The sequence below is a fragment of the Propithecus coquereli genome, unplaced genomic scaffold (genome assembly GCF_000956105.1).
Source record: "Propithecus coquereli isolate 6110/MARCELLA unplaced genomic scaffold, Pcoq_1.0 Scaffold478, whole genome shotgun sequence".
NCBI lineage: Eukaryota > Metazoa > Chordata > Mammalia > Primates > Indriidae > Propithecus > Propithecus coquereli.
This window is the reverse complement of record NW_012150596.1, coordinates 753,665-769,378: the sequence shown is the minus strand read 5'-3', so window position 1 is coordinate 769,378 and position 15,714 is coordinate 753,665. Positions and strand designations below refer to the sequence as shown.

Here is a 15,714-nt window from a genome sequence, read left to right as displayed (position 1 = left end):
AAAAAAAAAAATGAAGCTCAATGCACAGTGTTCATTCTGGGTGGCTCAAGGAGCCAGTTTTTCTATGAAGTTGTGAGAAGTAAGTTTATATTATAATGTGTGATATACGAAAAGCCATTTCACTTACCAAGGATGCCTGTTTTCCTTAGAGCAAAAGGACTAGCAGGTTACCAATATGCCCAGCATAAAGGTGGGGCCCTTGGTGCTACTTATGGTATCTTGGAGTTCAAGTGCTGCCTTCCGTAAAGGAAATAGACTGGGCTTTGCATTAAGACTAAGAGAAGCTGCCTGAATTTGATGGAAGAACTTTGTCATTCATAGAACATCAGTTTGCCTGCACTGGAGACATTCTCAAGGGAAGCACCAGTGTTAAGAGGCAATGTCAGAGTCCATTCCATCTCCTACTTAGCAGGAAGGCCATCAGTCCACCTGGGCAGCCCACTGGCCAGGCAGCTTAGGAATGCTGACAAGTTCTCTTCACCTCTACCACCACTCCTTGCTTCCCACATCCACTCTATCCACTGCTGGCTACCGACTAGAAGCCACTCCAACCCAGTTCCTGGAGCACAGTAGGCACTCAATGTCTCTCAATTGAATTGAGACTGAGGTGACAGCAAGGACAAGCAATCCAGGGAATCTGGGCCAAAGCAAAACTTCCCTCAGTTAAAATATGGCCCAGGTCACACTATTCACTTGGCTTCATTCATCTCAGCTCAAATGCGCACATCATTTTCATGACAGAAACAGCCTCTATTTGAAGCTGATGTCATATGAACTCAAGTTAGGAGACAAATTAATCTGATCAGTTTTGTGAAACATGTACAATTCAAACCTTACCCAAACTGGCATCTTACCAGAAGAGTTATCAAATCGCAACCACCCACAACAGAGGTGTATCTGCCACTGCTCCCGAACACTCTTCTTCATCATGCAGTGAAACACAAAAATGAAGAATCCTAAGCCAAGAGAAGAAGGTCAGTCTTTTTTCAGCTTTCTTCACCAGCTGTCACAGTGCCCGCGCTCAGTACTGCTCCTGTCACCATAGATACTATTTTCAAGGAAGCCCAGGGCCATTACTGTCTTTCTTATCTCGTCTTTCCAACCTCCCTCCCAAAGGCAGTGATGGCAAAGAGGTCTGTATTAGGAAATTTCATGTCAACCACTGTCTTGCCCCTGGGCTGCTGTCCATCCTAGAGCCATGAGAGATAGGGCTTGCTATGGTAACCAGCCTCCAAGATGGCTCTCAGTGATCCTCACATCCTGGCATTCACACCCTTGTGTAGTCTCTTTCCACATTGTACCAATAGAATATGGCAGAAGTGATGATATGCCCCCTCCAAGATTAGGTTATAAAAGACATTGAGTTCTCTCTCTTTCTCCTCCCTTATCACTCACTCTGAAGGAAGCCAAGTATTTTGTCTCGAGGACATCCTGGCATCCCTGTGGAGAGGCCCACATGATGAGGAATTGAGGCTTCCAGTCCACAGCCATGTAAGTGAGCCTTCCTGGAAGCAGATCCTCCAGTCAGATTTTCAGATGATTGCAGACCTGGCTGGCAGCTTGACTGCAACTTTTTGAGAGTCTCTGAGCCAGAAACACCAAGCTAAGCTGCTCCTGAATTCCTGACCCTCAGACACTTTGTGAGATAATATATGTTCCTTGTTTTAAGCAGCTAAAATTTGGGGGTAATTTGTTACACAGCAATAAATAACTAAGACACATGCTCTCTGGCACAATTACATCATGTGGAAGCCATGTATTTGGTGCCCTCAATTTCCACTGCCAGCCCTGATTTTGTCCTGCAAGGGGGAGGGAGGGGCTGAGGTATCTACCACCAATGCTGGCCATTTCTTCTCCCCACCCTCTAAAATATCTCCTTGGGAGATGAAAGTGGGACTTAAGATGATCTCGATTGCACATTCCTCGAAGGACCAATTGGATTTCCTAAAGTTGGGGGTGGAATTGGCAGAAATAACTCCTGTCAGTAGCCTGACTTTTATTTATGGTCCACGCCAAAAATCTTTATCCACAAACCTTTCCAGATGCCTCAAACTGATACTCATCTGTCACATTTCTGAACTCCCATAACACTTTGTTTCTTATATTACTTGCCACATTTAGACATATCATTCTCCATGTATTGTCTCTCTCTCCACCTAGCTGTTGAGTCTTTGGGGGCTGAGGTATGCTTCCTTTTCAGATTTATGTCACTTTTCCCTTTGCCTCTAGTACCAAGTGTGGTGGCTCAATAGATGTTTATTGATTTGAACTCCAAGGCACTTGATACACAAACTGTCACAGCCTTCTACAACCTTATCAATGCCTTCTTGAACCTCAAAATATTTATTTTGGCCCAAGTACAGTTTGGAAACCTTTACTCCCTATGCAGGGTTCAGTTTGCCTCCACATCAGCCAGTTATCCTGAAGGCAAATGATTAGTAGTAGAGAGGTCTTAACACGTTGCCAACTGAGCACAAGTCAGTAGTAAATGCCCCCAAAGCTGATTTCAACTACAGCATTAGTAGAAGTAAAGAATCTTAATTAGGGTAGGTGAGAGTCTCTCTGGCTTTGTTTGACCATACCTCCCACCAACACTATGTTCAGTTTGGGAAGCTTTGTTTTAAGAGGATGGTGACAAAGAGAAATATTCAAGAATAGAGCAAACAAGGATAGTGATGAACTTGAGGAAAAGCTGAAAGAGCTAGGGTGTTGTATCTGGACACAAAAAAACTTGGAGTGGAAAATATAGAGTGAGGAGAGGTGATAACTATAGCCATAGATCTGAAAGGGCTGTCACAAAAAGAACAAATTAGGCTTGTTCCATGTGGTTGCCAGGTTAGAACTAAGAGAAATAGGAGAAAGTTACAGAACAACCATGTACTAACAAATTCCAGCTAGTGTTTACTGAGCAATGACTGCATAATAGGCATTGTGCTATTAGTCTTGTTGTTATAATTGAGAGAACTCTGAGTCCAAGAAGTCTAGTAAACTTGACCCAGGTCACAGAGCTAATATTGAGCTGACAGCATCAGGACTAAACACAGGCAGTCTGACTCTAGAGCCCAAGGTCTTAACCACTGTACTATACTAGCCTCAGGTAAGGAAGAGCAGTATGAGAATCAGAGTTGATGAGAAGTTAAATGCTTTGCTTTACGGACTGGTGAGCTTTCAGTTCCTGGAAAGTTCCAGGCAGAGACAAGTGACTTCCTATCACTCAATGGGAAGTTGAACTGGGAACATCTTAGTTCCCTGGCCCCAGCCCTGAGACTCTCTGATTCCAGGTGGGAGGCAACAATCTGGAGGCTAAACGGAATGGCATGTCTCACTAATTCTCCCGAGGGCTTTATCTCCATTTGTAACCAAACTGTGGTGACAAATTCAGCAGCGTTCACTGTTTCTCTGAGCCGCAGCCACCTGGAAGGTGGTGCAGGACCCTGAGGAGAGCAAACCCAAGTCTCAGAGCAGATAAAACTCCTCCAGCTTCAGCATGAACAAGGGGTGACAGTGACATCAAGCGCCTATTACTGCTCTGATTTCCTGCATGGAGTTTAGTTAGTTCTCAGACTTAAAGGTTATTCTGTGAATTCCAATGAGCTGCCTGCCAGCTCTCCCTCTCCACTTGACAGCCTTCCTTTTTCTTTCCAATAACAGATTGATCTGCTTACTCACTAGAAGAACATAGGCATGAGGGAAGATGTCAGGTTTTTGTCACCTGCATCTTTATTTGTGCATTCTTCTTTCATAAATAGCTCATCGTAAGCATAATTTTTTCCCACTTGACTACAGGCCACCCCCCCTTCAGCTAGCATTGCCAGTTTGCCATTGGTCTTTCAAATGGCTAGTTTGTTCACTTGTCCCATTGAATTCTTATTTTGAGGTTAGCTGGGTCACGTGTATGTGTATAACTTGAATTTGAAGCTCAGGGCTCAGGAGTAGGAACACTTGGTGCTTGATTGACATAAAGCATATCTCACAGACAGAGACAGCTTGGCTCTGCTGCTGGATCTATGCGGCTTTGATTTTAGTCTTCAAGAAATATCCAATTAAATTCTGCATCTACCTATGGAGGCTCCCTGCTTACATACTACTTTTCCCTTCCACCCCAGGAATGGAGCACTTGCTGCTTTGAAAACATTCCTGCCCTTTCTCCCCTCTTTTAAGCTTGAAACTGCTTTTCTTTTCTTTTTCTTTAGTCAGCTTTCCTTTAATCCCTCTTCCCATAGAGTGAGCACATTTCTCCACAGAATCAGTGAGCCAAAGATAAGCCTGGAGTTATCACTGAGGAAGAAGTCTGCACAAGCGTCTCGTTCCTAATCCACTTCTGTGGACATTCTACACCAAGGCTAGTTAGTTCTTGAAGTTAGAGTATCATGCTAGAGTATCGAGTTAAGAGTACCTCAGTGTGGGCCAGGCAGTTCTGTCCAGAGGAAAAGTGTAGAACCATCAACAGGGCCTCAGTCAGCAATCTAGGATACAATCAAGTGCTAGTAGCCTCAAAGGGAACCAAGTGGAAGTGGTGTGGAGAGTTCCTAAAAATTCCATCCCTACTACCAGAGGCAATGAAAATGGCATGTAGAGTAAAAACCAACACATTTGGTGACTTTTTACACTCCAATTAGAATATGGCTGTATAAGGTTGGCAGAATCTGGTGGGACAGATAGTTCCAATTGATCCACAACATTTTGCTAAAATGATATTTTTCCAAGTCATAAGATGTAAGGGCGAAAACTATGCCTCATGCTAGATTGCTTCCTTAGCCCCCTGCAGCACTTGGCAAGTGCATGGCATATAAGAACTGCATACCAATTTATATTTCCCAAGGTTTCTCAGGGGTTAACAACCACCACAACAAAGGATTCTGAAGTTTTTAAAATACTAGGTTAAAAAAAAATTAAGATTTTTTTTCCAACAGAGCTTTTACCATGCTAATGTATATTGTGCTATTCTAAGAATGGGGGAATGTAGTTTGCCACATTTCCAAAACTTCTTTGACCATAGAACTCTTTCCTTGCTGGAGCATCCTATGGAACCACTAGTGGACCGCACTTTGGAAAAAAAGATTTCTTGAATGAAAAAATAGTGGAGATCAGTAAGGGAGATCCTAACTTAACAGAATGCAAGTTGACTCCCAGCCTGCCCCAGTATCCCAAATGGACTGGGCTAAACTTGTGGACAAAAGTCTGGAGTGGACTTTGAGACTCCCACACAATCATTCTGCATGCCTCTTCCCTCCAATATATTTCAATAGGCAAAATCAGGTTAAAATTAACATCAACAATTACTTAGAGGTATATTAACCAGATCCTTGGCTTTTACTTCTTGTGCCATATTTTGTCTACCATTTAATCACTTCATTGATCATTTGCTCCTTTCACTAGAATATAGGAAAAAGATTAAAGAACTGTAGAGCCCTTAGCTTAAAAATCATCTAATTCAACCAGTTGTGGTGTTGTTTTTAAGGTTAGTTTATAGCAAAACCAAGACTAGAACCTTGGCCTGTGGCCTCGACCCACAGCCCTTTGCTCTTACCCTTCATTCCTGTGTGATGCTACAATATCCTAGCCTGGCTCTTTCCCAAAATATTAAGATATCTGATAGAGACAGTCTATGAGATCAAAATTTTAATTTTTCTACTGTCCAGTTAATGGTTATGTCCAACTGGATTGTCCATTTCCAAATGTCAACACAAACGTGAATCTGTACATCTACAAGTACAATGTGATGGTGCAATAAGTGAATGTTTATTGCAGTACAATTCACAATTGCAAAGATGTGGAATCAACCCAAGTGCCCATCAATTCATGAGTGGATTAACAAAATGTGGTACATGTATGCTATGGAATATTACACAGCCATGAAGAAGGATGAATTCAGGCCTTTTGTGACAATCTGAATGGAACTTGAGACCATTACCCTAAACAAAGTGTCTCAAGAATGGAAAAACAAACACCACATGTACTCGCTATTAAATTGGAACTAACCGATGAGCACACATACACGCAGAGGGAAATAAAACTCAGTGGAAATCAAGCGAGGGAGGAGGGAGGAAGGGGTGGGAAAAAACCTACCTAACGGGTACAATGAACACTATCTGGGCGATGGGCACACTTATAACCCTGACTCAAGTATAATAAAATTGATACATGTAACCAAAAACATTTGCACCCCCATAATATTTTGAAACAATAATAAAAAAGAAGTATCACCTGTCAGTGTTTGATATGAGCATTGTGAACTAGCCAAAGTTGAGTTAGCTATCTGGGCTTCTCTCTACCTCCCTGAGTAGGAGAGAGTAGGCTTTGTGTACATTTAATGAAGGCTAACATCTAGCTAATGCTTCCAATGGCTGCCTGTCTGCTCAATGACAGCAGAGGCCTCTTGGAGTATTTTTGTTTCCTTTGAGTCTCCGACAGGTGAGATTATTTTCCAAAGCAGTAAAAGCTTTGGAGGAGGTCTAGCAAGCCAAAGAAAAGGCAAAGAAACAACAGTTACCTTGCAAAGTGTTAAAAATGGCAAAAAGATACAAGAAAAAGATCCTCACAGGTCCCCAGGCAAAAAGGGCAAACCCCCAGGTGAGGCCAAGTAGGAATGTGAGACTTGTTGTGCCTTTGAGGTCATGCAGGATCATCTTCTGCCAAGTCTTCTGGCTTTGGGATTTCATGGAATTCAGTTGAGCAAGAACAGTGCAGAACATGGAGAGATTCATGAGAAATATGAGGCAAAAATAAGCCACCACTGAGATGTAAAAGACAGAATCATCTTTAATCCAACAACTGTAAGAAATAAAGAAGAGAAGACTCTTGTGAGATGGGGAAACGTAAAGTGCTACTTCTTAAAGACTGAATATCATCTACTCGGTTTCACTCCACCCAAGGGCACCTAGACCTAGAGAGATGAATGGACTTGACAGAGTTCGCTCAGGCCCACTGCAGGCAGAGCTGGGATAAGAATTCCAATCTCCTGAGCCCCAGTTCAGGGTTCTTTCCAATGCCAAGTCAGAAATCCTAGAGGATATTTCTGCCCTACATATGCAGAAACCCCTCAGTCCAATTTCCTAGGAAATTATTCTCTTCCTCAACAGCAAAAAAAAAAAAACCAAAAAACAAATTATGAATTTTCCCCCAAAGTGGCTCTCCCCCCTCACTTTACACCTGAGCTTTTATTTGCAGAATGAATTCTGTTTTGCATGATAAATATCACAGTAAAAGGACATGAGCAATGAATGACTATTCTGAATGCTGTATCAAACAATGATGAGCTTATCAGAGTTAATGAAAATGCAACAAAAAGAGGACAGCTCTATCTCGTTGTACTGCTTTAAAATATGATGTATTTGGACTACAAAAGGCAACACTGACCAGTGAATTGATCAATGTCTCTATAATTTCTATTAAAGAAAAAAATATGCAGTGGTTCATATGAACAGATACTTCATTTAATAACATTTCCAATTACCGGAGACATTGTTTCTGATTTTTTAACACAGACAAGCTTGACTAATTTAACTGTGTGTCAATTTAGCTGAGACCTCTTTTCTAAAACCAGGAAAATCCCTTTTGGTCATGTTGTTCATGTTGGTGTGGATACTTTCACGTATGTGTGAGTTTGTGTGTGTGCATTGCGAGGGTGTGAAAAAAGACATTTAATTTCCCTGATTGAGTCTAACACTTAGGCTGCCCTGACTATCATCTTCAGTCTTAAGGGGGGCTATAGAAATCTGTTAAAATGAAGCAGTGCTATATGTTTGGATAGAGAATCACCTCCAAGATATATTGTTAAGTGAAAAGAGCAAGGTGCCAAATCGTGTATATCTACCATTTGGGTAACAGCGCGTGCAAGAGAATATCTACACAAATTTTATTGTTGGTAATAAATCGGTGATGAGTTACCTTCAGGGAGAGAAACTGGGTAGCTGGGGTTGGGGGATGGGGTTTACTTTTCATCCTCTACCCTGTTTGTTGTACCTTTGGATTGTGTTCCATGCGCACAAATTACCTCTCCAAAATATAATTATTTTTAAAAAAACCTATTAGAGCAGTCTGCCTCTTACTAACCAATTCACATATGAAAAGGCTCTTTGAGGGCAAAATAGAGTTGATTTTATTCTACTTTTGCTTTTGCTGTTGCTCTTTGAAGAAGAATCACCATTAGATATATACTGGGGATCTTTTAAATCACAAAACAGGCAAGGAGGGAGGATGGAGGGGAGCTGAGAAGGAAGGGAAGAGAAAAGAGAGAGAAAGAAAAAATAACAAGGAATTTTAATTAGAAAGCACCTGCTGCAAAGGGCAATATAATTTTGACACTCCGGAAACTGTCATCTCAATATGAAAGACCAAGGAGTCCTGGGAGCAGGACCTCCTGCATTTGATTCCAGTTCAGTGGGAGAGGAAATATATAGTGGAAGAGAATTTGAGAGGCAATGATAAAGAGAATGAACAATCAGAAGTGTAAAATGAGATTGTGCCTCCTAAAGGACCACAGGGTAACTATCTACCTGCCTATAAAAGAAGGTTCTGGAGAGGTGGAGTGATGAGAATTGCTCCTCTTTTGTGGCTGTGGTTCAAAGAACCAAAGAGATGGGCTTATACATCAAATGTATAAAAAAAGAAAAGAAAAGAAACAGAATAACAAAGCTGAACAAATTTACAAAGGAAAGCTGAGTTGTGTTCTTCAGGGAAGAACTTTGTTGTTGAAAAATAGAAAATGTTTTCCAACTCATCTCAATGTTTTCTTGTAGTGGCCACTAACTCTTTTCGATGATCTGTGAGCTTTGTCATTGTAATAGCTGCCACTTACATAGCACTTCCCATGGAATAGGTAACACGCTGAGCACTTTATATACATGATGTTATTTTAATTTACACAGGACAAGAGCAAACATTATCATCCTCACTTTCCAGAGGAGGTAATGGAACTTAGAGGTAAGGTAATTTGCTGTTACATCATAGAAAGCCCAGGCATCTAACTGTTATATGAGTGTGACTTTGACTATGTTTAGGGCAAAAAGGCTTAGACTGAGTTCTCCCTGAAGCCAGTGGCAAGACCAAGCCCCAAGCTGGGAATACCTCACCTACCCAGAGCCCCAGCACCTGAGAAGCAGAGATGCGATACTTACAATGGATCTGTTGGGCTGAGAGGTCCATACAGATCTTTTTTCACACTGACTATAATTGCCACCATGATCGCTGGGATTCCTAGAGTGGAAAAAGCAAGGCAAAGGCATTTCATTAGGTAATGGGATGCGGGGAGGTCCTGATCAATGACTGTGGGCGCTGGTACAATAAGACACTGTTTAAATGAGCCACAGATGTGCGGGCATCAAAATACCATTGTTTGCAAAATGTTTGTGAATTCTTCCAAGTTAAACATTTCTAGGAGTTCTCCAATCTGCTAAACTAAACAGCATGCCAATGGCTCCAATACAACGCCCACTAGTTATTAAAAATAGCTCAAGTGCCAAAAAATCAACTTGGCAATAGAAGTATCTAGTTCATCAGAATGCAAGTTCGTATCAAGCATTTCTTCTTAGATGAGGGGCCGTCAATGTTTTCTCCCTTTCAATTCTGCCCCTTAGGTTCCCGTAACTGTTGGTCTAGGTCACCTTGGGAGAAGGGCACAGGCAATCAGCTGCAGCCTTCAGGGCTTGTTTGACAGGGAAGCTGTTTCCACACTCATTACTAGTTTGACATTTTGACTAGATCGACCAGTTAACAACTAGTCGATTCGGTCACACTATAATAAAGCAATCAGTTCAGTCAAAATGGTCAAACGTGATGAGAGTATAGACACAGGGTTTAAAAATCCAATTTCATGTACATTTGCAAAACTTAAGTGATGTCTTTATTTCCAGAATTGTATTTCTCCTAAACAAAGAGCATACATCTACACACATTTTAGGGGCTTTATAACATAGTTTCCAAGACTGTTTCAAACCCCAGAGTGTGAAGCACCTTGAAAAATCCTCCAATGTCTTATTCTGTGATAAACAGGACAGTCCCTTCAAATCTGTATAGCCCACACTTAGTACAGTGCTGAGAATGACACAGATGTTTTTACAAAATACTCCCTGGAGGCCGGAAGGGAGGGATGAAGGGAGGTCTCACATTTAGGATAGAAGTTGTGTTTACACTTTAAAAATTGCTTTAAAAAAATTATCCCTACCAATGGTTTGTTATTAAAAATATATGGACAAATCTACTGCCTTGGACAGGGACTTAAATAAAGGAATAAACCTTTTCTAAAGGTTGCTTGGCATTAGGAAGGCAGGGCTTTCAAACATAAACAGATGCTAATAATTATTTTCCTTACAGTTGATTGCATTTCTCTAATGTTAAATGCTCTGAAACTCCCCTTTGCTGAATGGCTCAGCAGTGGCTCCCTGGTGACCTTGCACATATCCACTCAGGCCACACAGACAAAGGCATATGTAAATTTTAGCGGAGTGCCCTGTGATCTTCCACAAATGCGAGAAGAAGGGAGGTCTCTGAGGAGGTACTCCAATGGCATCTCCTACTCGCCTCCCGGTCTCCACTGGCAGACTCACGAAACAGTTTCTCATCCCCTCGCAGGGTTCTTCGGAGGTGTGGGGCTTTGTACCCTGCCTCTCAGAACAGAGCCGCAGAATAGAAAACAGCATAGCTTCCGCTTAGAACCGGCTCCCCAGCAATAGGGAAGCCCACAACTCGTGTGGCAGTCATCTGTTCTCTTTGTTTTGGTGTCGTTTTTTTCAACGTGTGGGACAAGAACTTGGGAGCTGGCACTTTTAGCTACTCTTCCTTTGTTGTCTATGTAAGTAATAAACTGAATCTAAGAGCGACTCGTATTTTTCTGTACTGGTTGAGCCAGTCAGATCTTGGTCTTGGCTTGTGTGTGTATCTCCAGGTTTTCTTGCTTCCAAGTACCATGCTTTGGCCATTCCTGACTCCCCCAGTGCCCCAGGAAGTGTGTGTGGAATAAGATCAAAGAGACAAGAAGCCATCGCTGGAGGAAGGGTCTGAAAGGGAAGCTGAGGATGAGTGATGATGAAGGAAAAGGAAAGCGAGGGTGGAGTGATAGTTCCAGCCCTTTCACAATTAGCCATATGTGGGTTATCTGCTTTTTGGATTATTCACAAAGCCTCTTCCACATTTTTCAGTCCTCTGGTTAAATCAAGATGAGGGACGCCAGGCACAAAGGAGAGTGTATTGACTGCTTTTGGCACTGTTTCTGATGGATTCCAACGCATACCAAAACAAGTTTTTAGATTATGCTCTGTTTAGTATTTGCTTGCCTCTGTTCCCCACATTAACATAGATAATAACACTGCCTGTGTATCCAGTGAAAGCATGGACTATGCTAATGAACTCATTAAAAGAATAAGTAGTTAATTAGGAAGCTATTGTCTTCACAAAGGCAGTGGAAGATAAAATCTATCTTCCTATATACCCTATGTATGCTACTTAATATATACATCTCCTATGAGTCTAACACATTTTCTGAACCCCAAATTTGTTTTGAATAGACAAGGGGGGAGGGAAACGGAGCTGAGCTGGCCATGTCAGTTAGAAATACAGGAAAGCAAACCAACGAAATGGCATTTATATTCAGAAAGCTCTATCCTAAGTACCGTTCCTGGCTTCTTCCAAGGGCAGCAGTGATAATCACAGTCACAAGGTGTGATGAGAGTCAGGTCCTGGCTGACCCAGCACCCTTTCACCCATCTCCACTCTTTTCTCCTTTCCTTAAACAATATAGCAAAACCGCAGAGGTTAAAAGTCCAAACTATGGAGACAGACTCCCTGCTTCAAATCCCAGCTCTGTCACTTACTAGCTGTGTGAGTTTTGGCAAATTACCTAATCATTCTGTGCCTCAGTGTCCTCATCTATTAAATGGGAATAATGATGGAACTTATCCCATAGAGATATTGTGAAGATTAAATGAGTACGTAAAGCACACGTAAGTGCTACCTAAGTGTTAGCTGTCATATTATTAAGTATTTGTTGCCATTGTAACTTTTGAAATTCAATCTGACAGGTTTACTACTGTAGATCCAGCATTTAGCATAGCAAGGGCTTAATAAATATTTGTGCACCAGTTCCCCACCATGAAGGTTAAAAGTTGAATTTATAGAGCAATACAGGCAGAAGAAGAGATGTACACTCAAACATCGGTGAGGTGATCCTGAATTTTTTACCTGTGAGATTAACAGAATTTGGTCCCAAATAATCGGTCTAATGAAATTAGAATTAGAAATACACACAGACTTAAAACAGAGACATCAAGGATAATGGTAGATATACTTACCCCAACCAACTAGACAAAATTTAAGGATATAATTTGGAATATATATGTTGAAGACTTTGACTAGAGCAAAATACATGTGGACTGCCTCCAGGCCCATCCAAGTCAAAGAAACGAGCAGGAAGTAATGAAGTGCCACTGCGGCTGTGATGCAAAGTTCCACTTTCTGAAATGATGACAACCAGGAATTGACCAGAAATACCAGGTTTAGCATCAGCAGTGCTGTGCACAGATTGATCAGGATTTTGGAAGGATAATCTTTGCGAAGTTTGCTAAAACAAAAACACGATGCTAAGTTACATGGAATCTCTTTTTTTAATCAAGTATTGTCATGTCTTATATGTGTAATAACTGAAAGAATAAAAGAACTACCTATTAAAGTTAAATTACTCATTTCACTTCACATGTTCTGAATTTTAGAGCCTCCATCCTCCTTCCAGGTACAGTAAAAATATCCTACATATAGTGACCTTCACTAACAGGAATAATATTAGCCTGTCTCCACCAGGCCGTCCCCTGTTTTCTTTCTCTTTTAGAAAGAAGGAAGGGAGGAGTTTCCTGAATACTACAATTCTATTATCACTGCTTCAGCAGATTGGAGCTACATATTACCAAACAGCAGGATGACTATGGAAACCATTCCAAGTAGAGTTACTTGGATATTTCCAAAGATCCCAGTGTTTAGCATCATGGAAATATGGCCTGAAATTTTACTAAGTGATCACAATTTTACTTCGCAGAAACTGACCCAGTATTTTCCCAAATAAAAAAAAAATGTGTTTTCCCCTTTAATTCTTTTATACTGCTGTTAAACATTTATTGATTTAAATTTTGCAATTTTCATTTTGTGTGAACGTGTTTTTTCAACTGAGATAAATTGTTAAGTGCACGAATCCTAAGAATGCAACTCAGTGAATCTTTACATACGTATACACCTGTGGAACTTCCACCCTGATCAAGAGGTAGAATATTTTCAACACCCCAGAAGGCTTCTTTGTGCTTCTCCCATTCAATAACCAACCCTCCCCCCAACCAGAGGTAACCAATATTCTCAATTCTATCTTTATACATGTAGTTTTACCTGCACTTGGAACTTTATATAAACTTGAACATACAGTATGCTCTCTTATTTTTCTGGCTTCTTTTGCTCAACTCTATTATGTCTATGAGACTTAGCTATTATGTTGTATTGCATGGAAGTAATTCATTCTTTTTCACTGCTGTGTATGTAGCGTTCCATTTTACGAATATACCATAATTTATTCATCCAGTCAACTGTTAATGTACATTGACTGTGGTTGTTTCTAATTTAGAGCTACTATGACTGAAACTGCTACGAATATTCTTGTATATATCTTTCAAAGGACATATGCACTCCTTTCTCTTGAATACATACCTAAGAGTGAAGTTTCTGGGTCAATGGTAAGATGTATATTTATCTTCAGTGGGTATTGCCAAAAATACCTTCAGTTTTCCAAAGTGTCTGTGCCATTTTACATTCCCACCAGCAATGTATAAGAGTTCCAGTTGTTCCACATCCTTGTTGACACTTGCTATTGTCAGTATTTTTAATTTTAGCCATTCTGGTGAATTCAAGGTGAGTTATGCACATAGAAGTGCATCATTGTGGTTTTAATTGTCATTTCTTTGATGAGTAATCATGTTGAGAACATTGTCAAATGGCTTAGGCGTGGATATCCTCTTTTGTGAGGTGCCTTTTCAAGTCCTTTGTTCATTTTCAAATTGTATTGTTGGCCTTTTGCATTTTTATTTGTAGGAGTTCTTTACATATTCTACAAACAAGTTCTTTATCAGATATATGCATTGTGAATATGGAAACCCAATCTATGGTTTGCCTTTTCACTTTAATTATGTCTTTTGATTAAAGAAATTCTTAATAACGTCCACTTTATAAACTTTTTCTTTGTGGTTAGTGTTCTTATTTTCTGGTAGAGAAATATTTTCCTATCTTAACCCTCTTGCTTTTTAAAAATCCAATTACAATATTTTCTTTTCAGAGGGGCCTTGGTTGTTTTGTTTTTAACCTGTCCACTTCATAATCAAATAGATCTGATCTCTTCCTATTGTGATTTGCTCATGAAATTAACAAGTTTATAATGACAACAACATCCATTAAACCAGATTAAACTTACTCAAAGCAAGGTTGTATCAACTTACTGAAAAGCTATGTATGTCACCATTGCAATTCCCAGGAAAATGGAGGAGATTCCACATCCGGTGTATGTTATAAGCACTAATACCCGTTCATTCACTGCATCCACTGTAGACCTGGATAAATCCTAGGGAACACAATATGTTGTATTTTATACATTTACCAGAGCAAGGTTATGGCAAAATGATTCCAATGTTCACTAACAAGAGGTTCCCAGGATATAAAACATCTCTGCTATAGCACTTATAAAACCAGATTATGTGAATAGATATATGCAGGACCATATATTGTTTGCGGAGTATGCCTAGTGCAACTTACTGTGTATATGGCATGGAGAGCCCTCAACAGCATTGGAAGAACATTTAGTCCTTGGTTTCATTGTCATTAACATGTTCCACGTTTAAAAACATAACCGAGCTAATAGATGTGAATTGGGGATTAAAGTGAATCATTATCTGAATTGAGTGTCCCAAAACACTCCAAAGAACATCAAAAAAATGTTCCTTTTCCTTAGACCTTAAAAGATTCTCATAAAATTAAGAGACAAAATGGACCTTAGAGATCACATAGTCCAGTAATTTCTTAATTGAGAACCATAAAAGACCTGAAATGACATGCAAAACTATTTGAATATATGTGTACTGGTCTGGGAAGAGGGCCTATAGCTTTCATCAGATGGTTATAGAGATTCATGACTCATAAAAAGTTCAGAAGCATTGGTCTACTCTGGTAGTTCTCAACTGGGAGTGATTTTGCCCCTCTCCCAGGGACATTTGGCAATGTCTGGAGACAATTTTGGTTGTCACAACTAAGGAAGGTGCTACTGGCATCTCGTGGGGAGAGGCCAGGGATGCTGCTAAACATCTTACAATGTACTGAACAGCCTCCATAACAAAGAATTATTTCTTCAGAATAGCAATAATGCCAAAGTTGGGAAACCCTAGTCTATTCTAGTCATTCACATTTCAGAAGAAAACTATAAGGTCCAAACAAGTTAAACAACCTGACCAAGATCACATAGCTAGTTACCAACAGAGCTGGAACACAAACTCTGGTCTTTTGACTCCTACCGTAATGTTCTAGCCAACTTGGAAGAAGCTAAAAAAAAATTCTTTTTTTTTTTTTTTTTGAGACAGAGTCCGGCGCTATTGCCCAGGCTAGAGTGCCATGGCATCATCATAGCTCACAGCAACCTCAAACTCCTGGGCTCAAGCGATCCTCCTGCCTCAGCCTCCCGAGTAGCTGGGACTACAGGCA

At 40.5% G+C, this 15,714-nt stretch overlaps 1 protein-coding gene across 1 annotated transcript in view; it reads right to left on the bottom strand.

The window, feature by feature from the left end:
* ADGRG4 (adhesion G protein-coupled receptor G4) overlaps window positions 1-15,714 on the bottom strand; it is a 106,261-nt gene that overhangs the window by 3,077 nt on the left and 87,470 nt on the right. The window contains exons 17-21 of the mRNA XM_012655472.1: window positions 14,463-14,584; window positions 12,288-12,556; window positions 9,120-9,198; window positions 6,494-6,774; window positions 855-956 (exon numbers count right to left, since the gene is read on the bottom strand). Coding sequence (XP_012510926.1) covers window positions 855-956; window positions 6,494-6,774; window positions 9,120-9,198; window positions 12,288-12,556; window positions 14,463-14,584 — 853 coding nt within the window. The remainder of the gene's footprint in view (window positions 1-854; window positions 957-6,493; window positions 6,775-9,119; window positions 9,199-12,287; window positions 12,557-14,462; window positions 14,585-15,714) is intronic.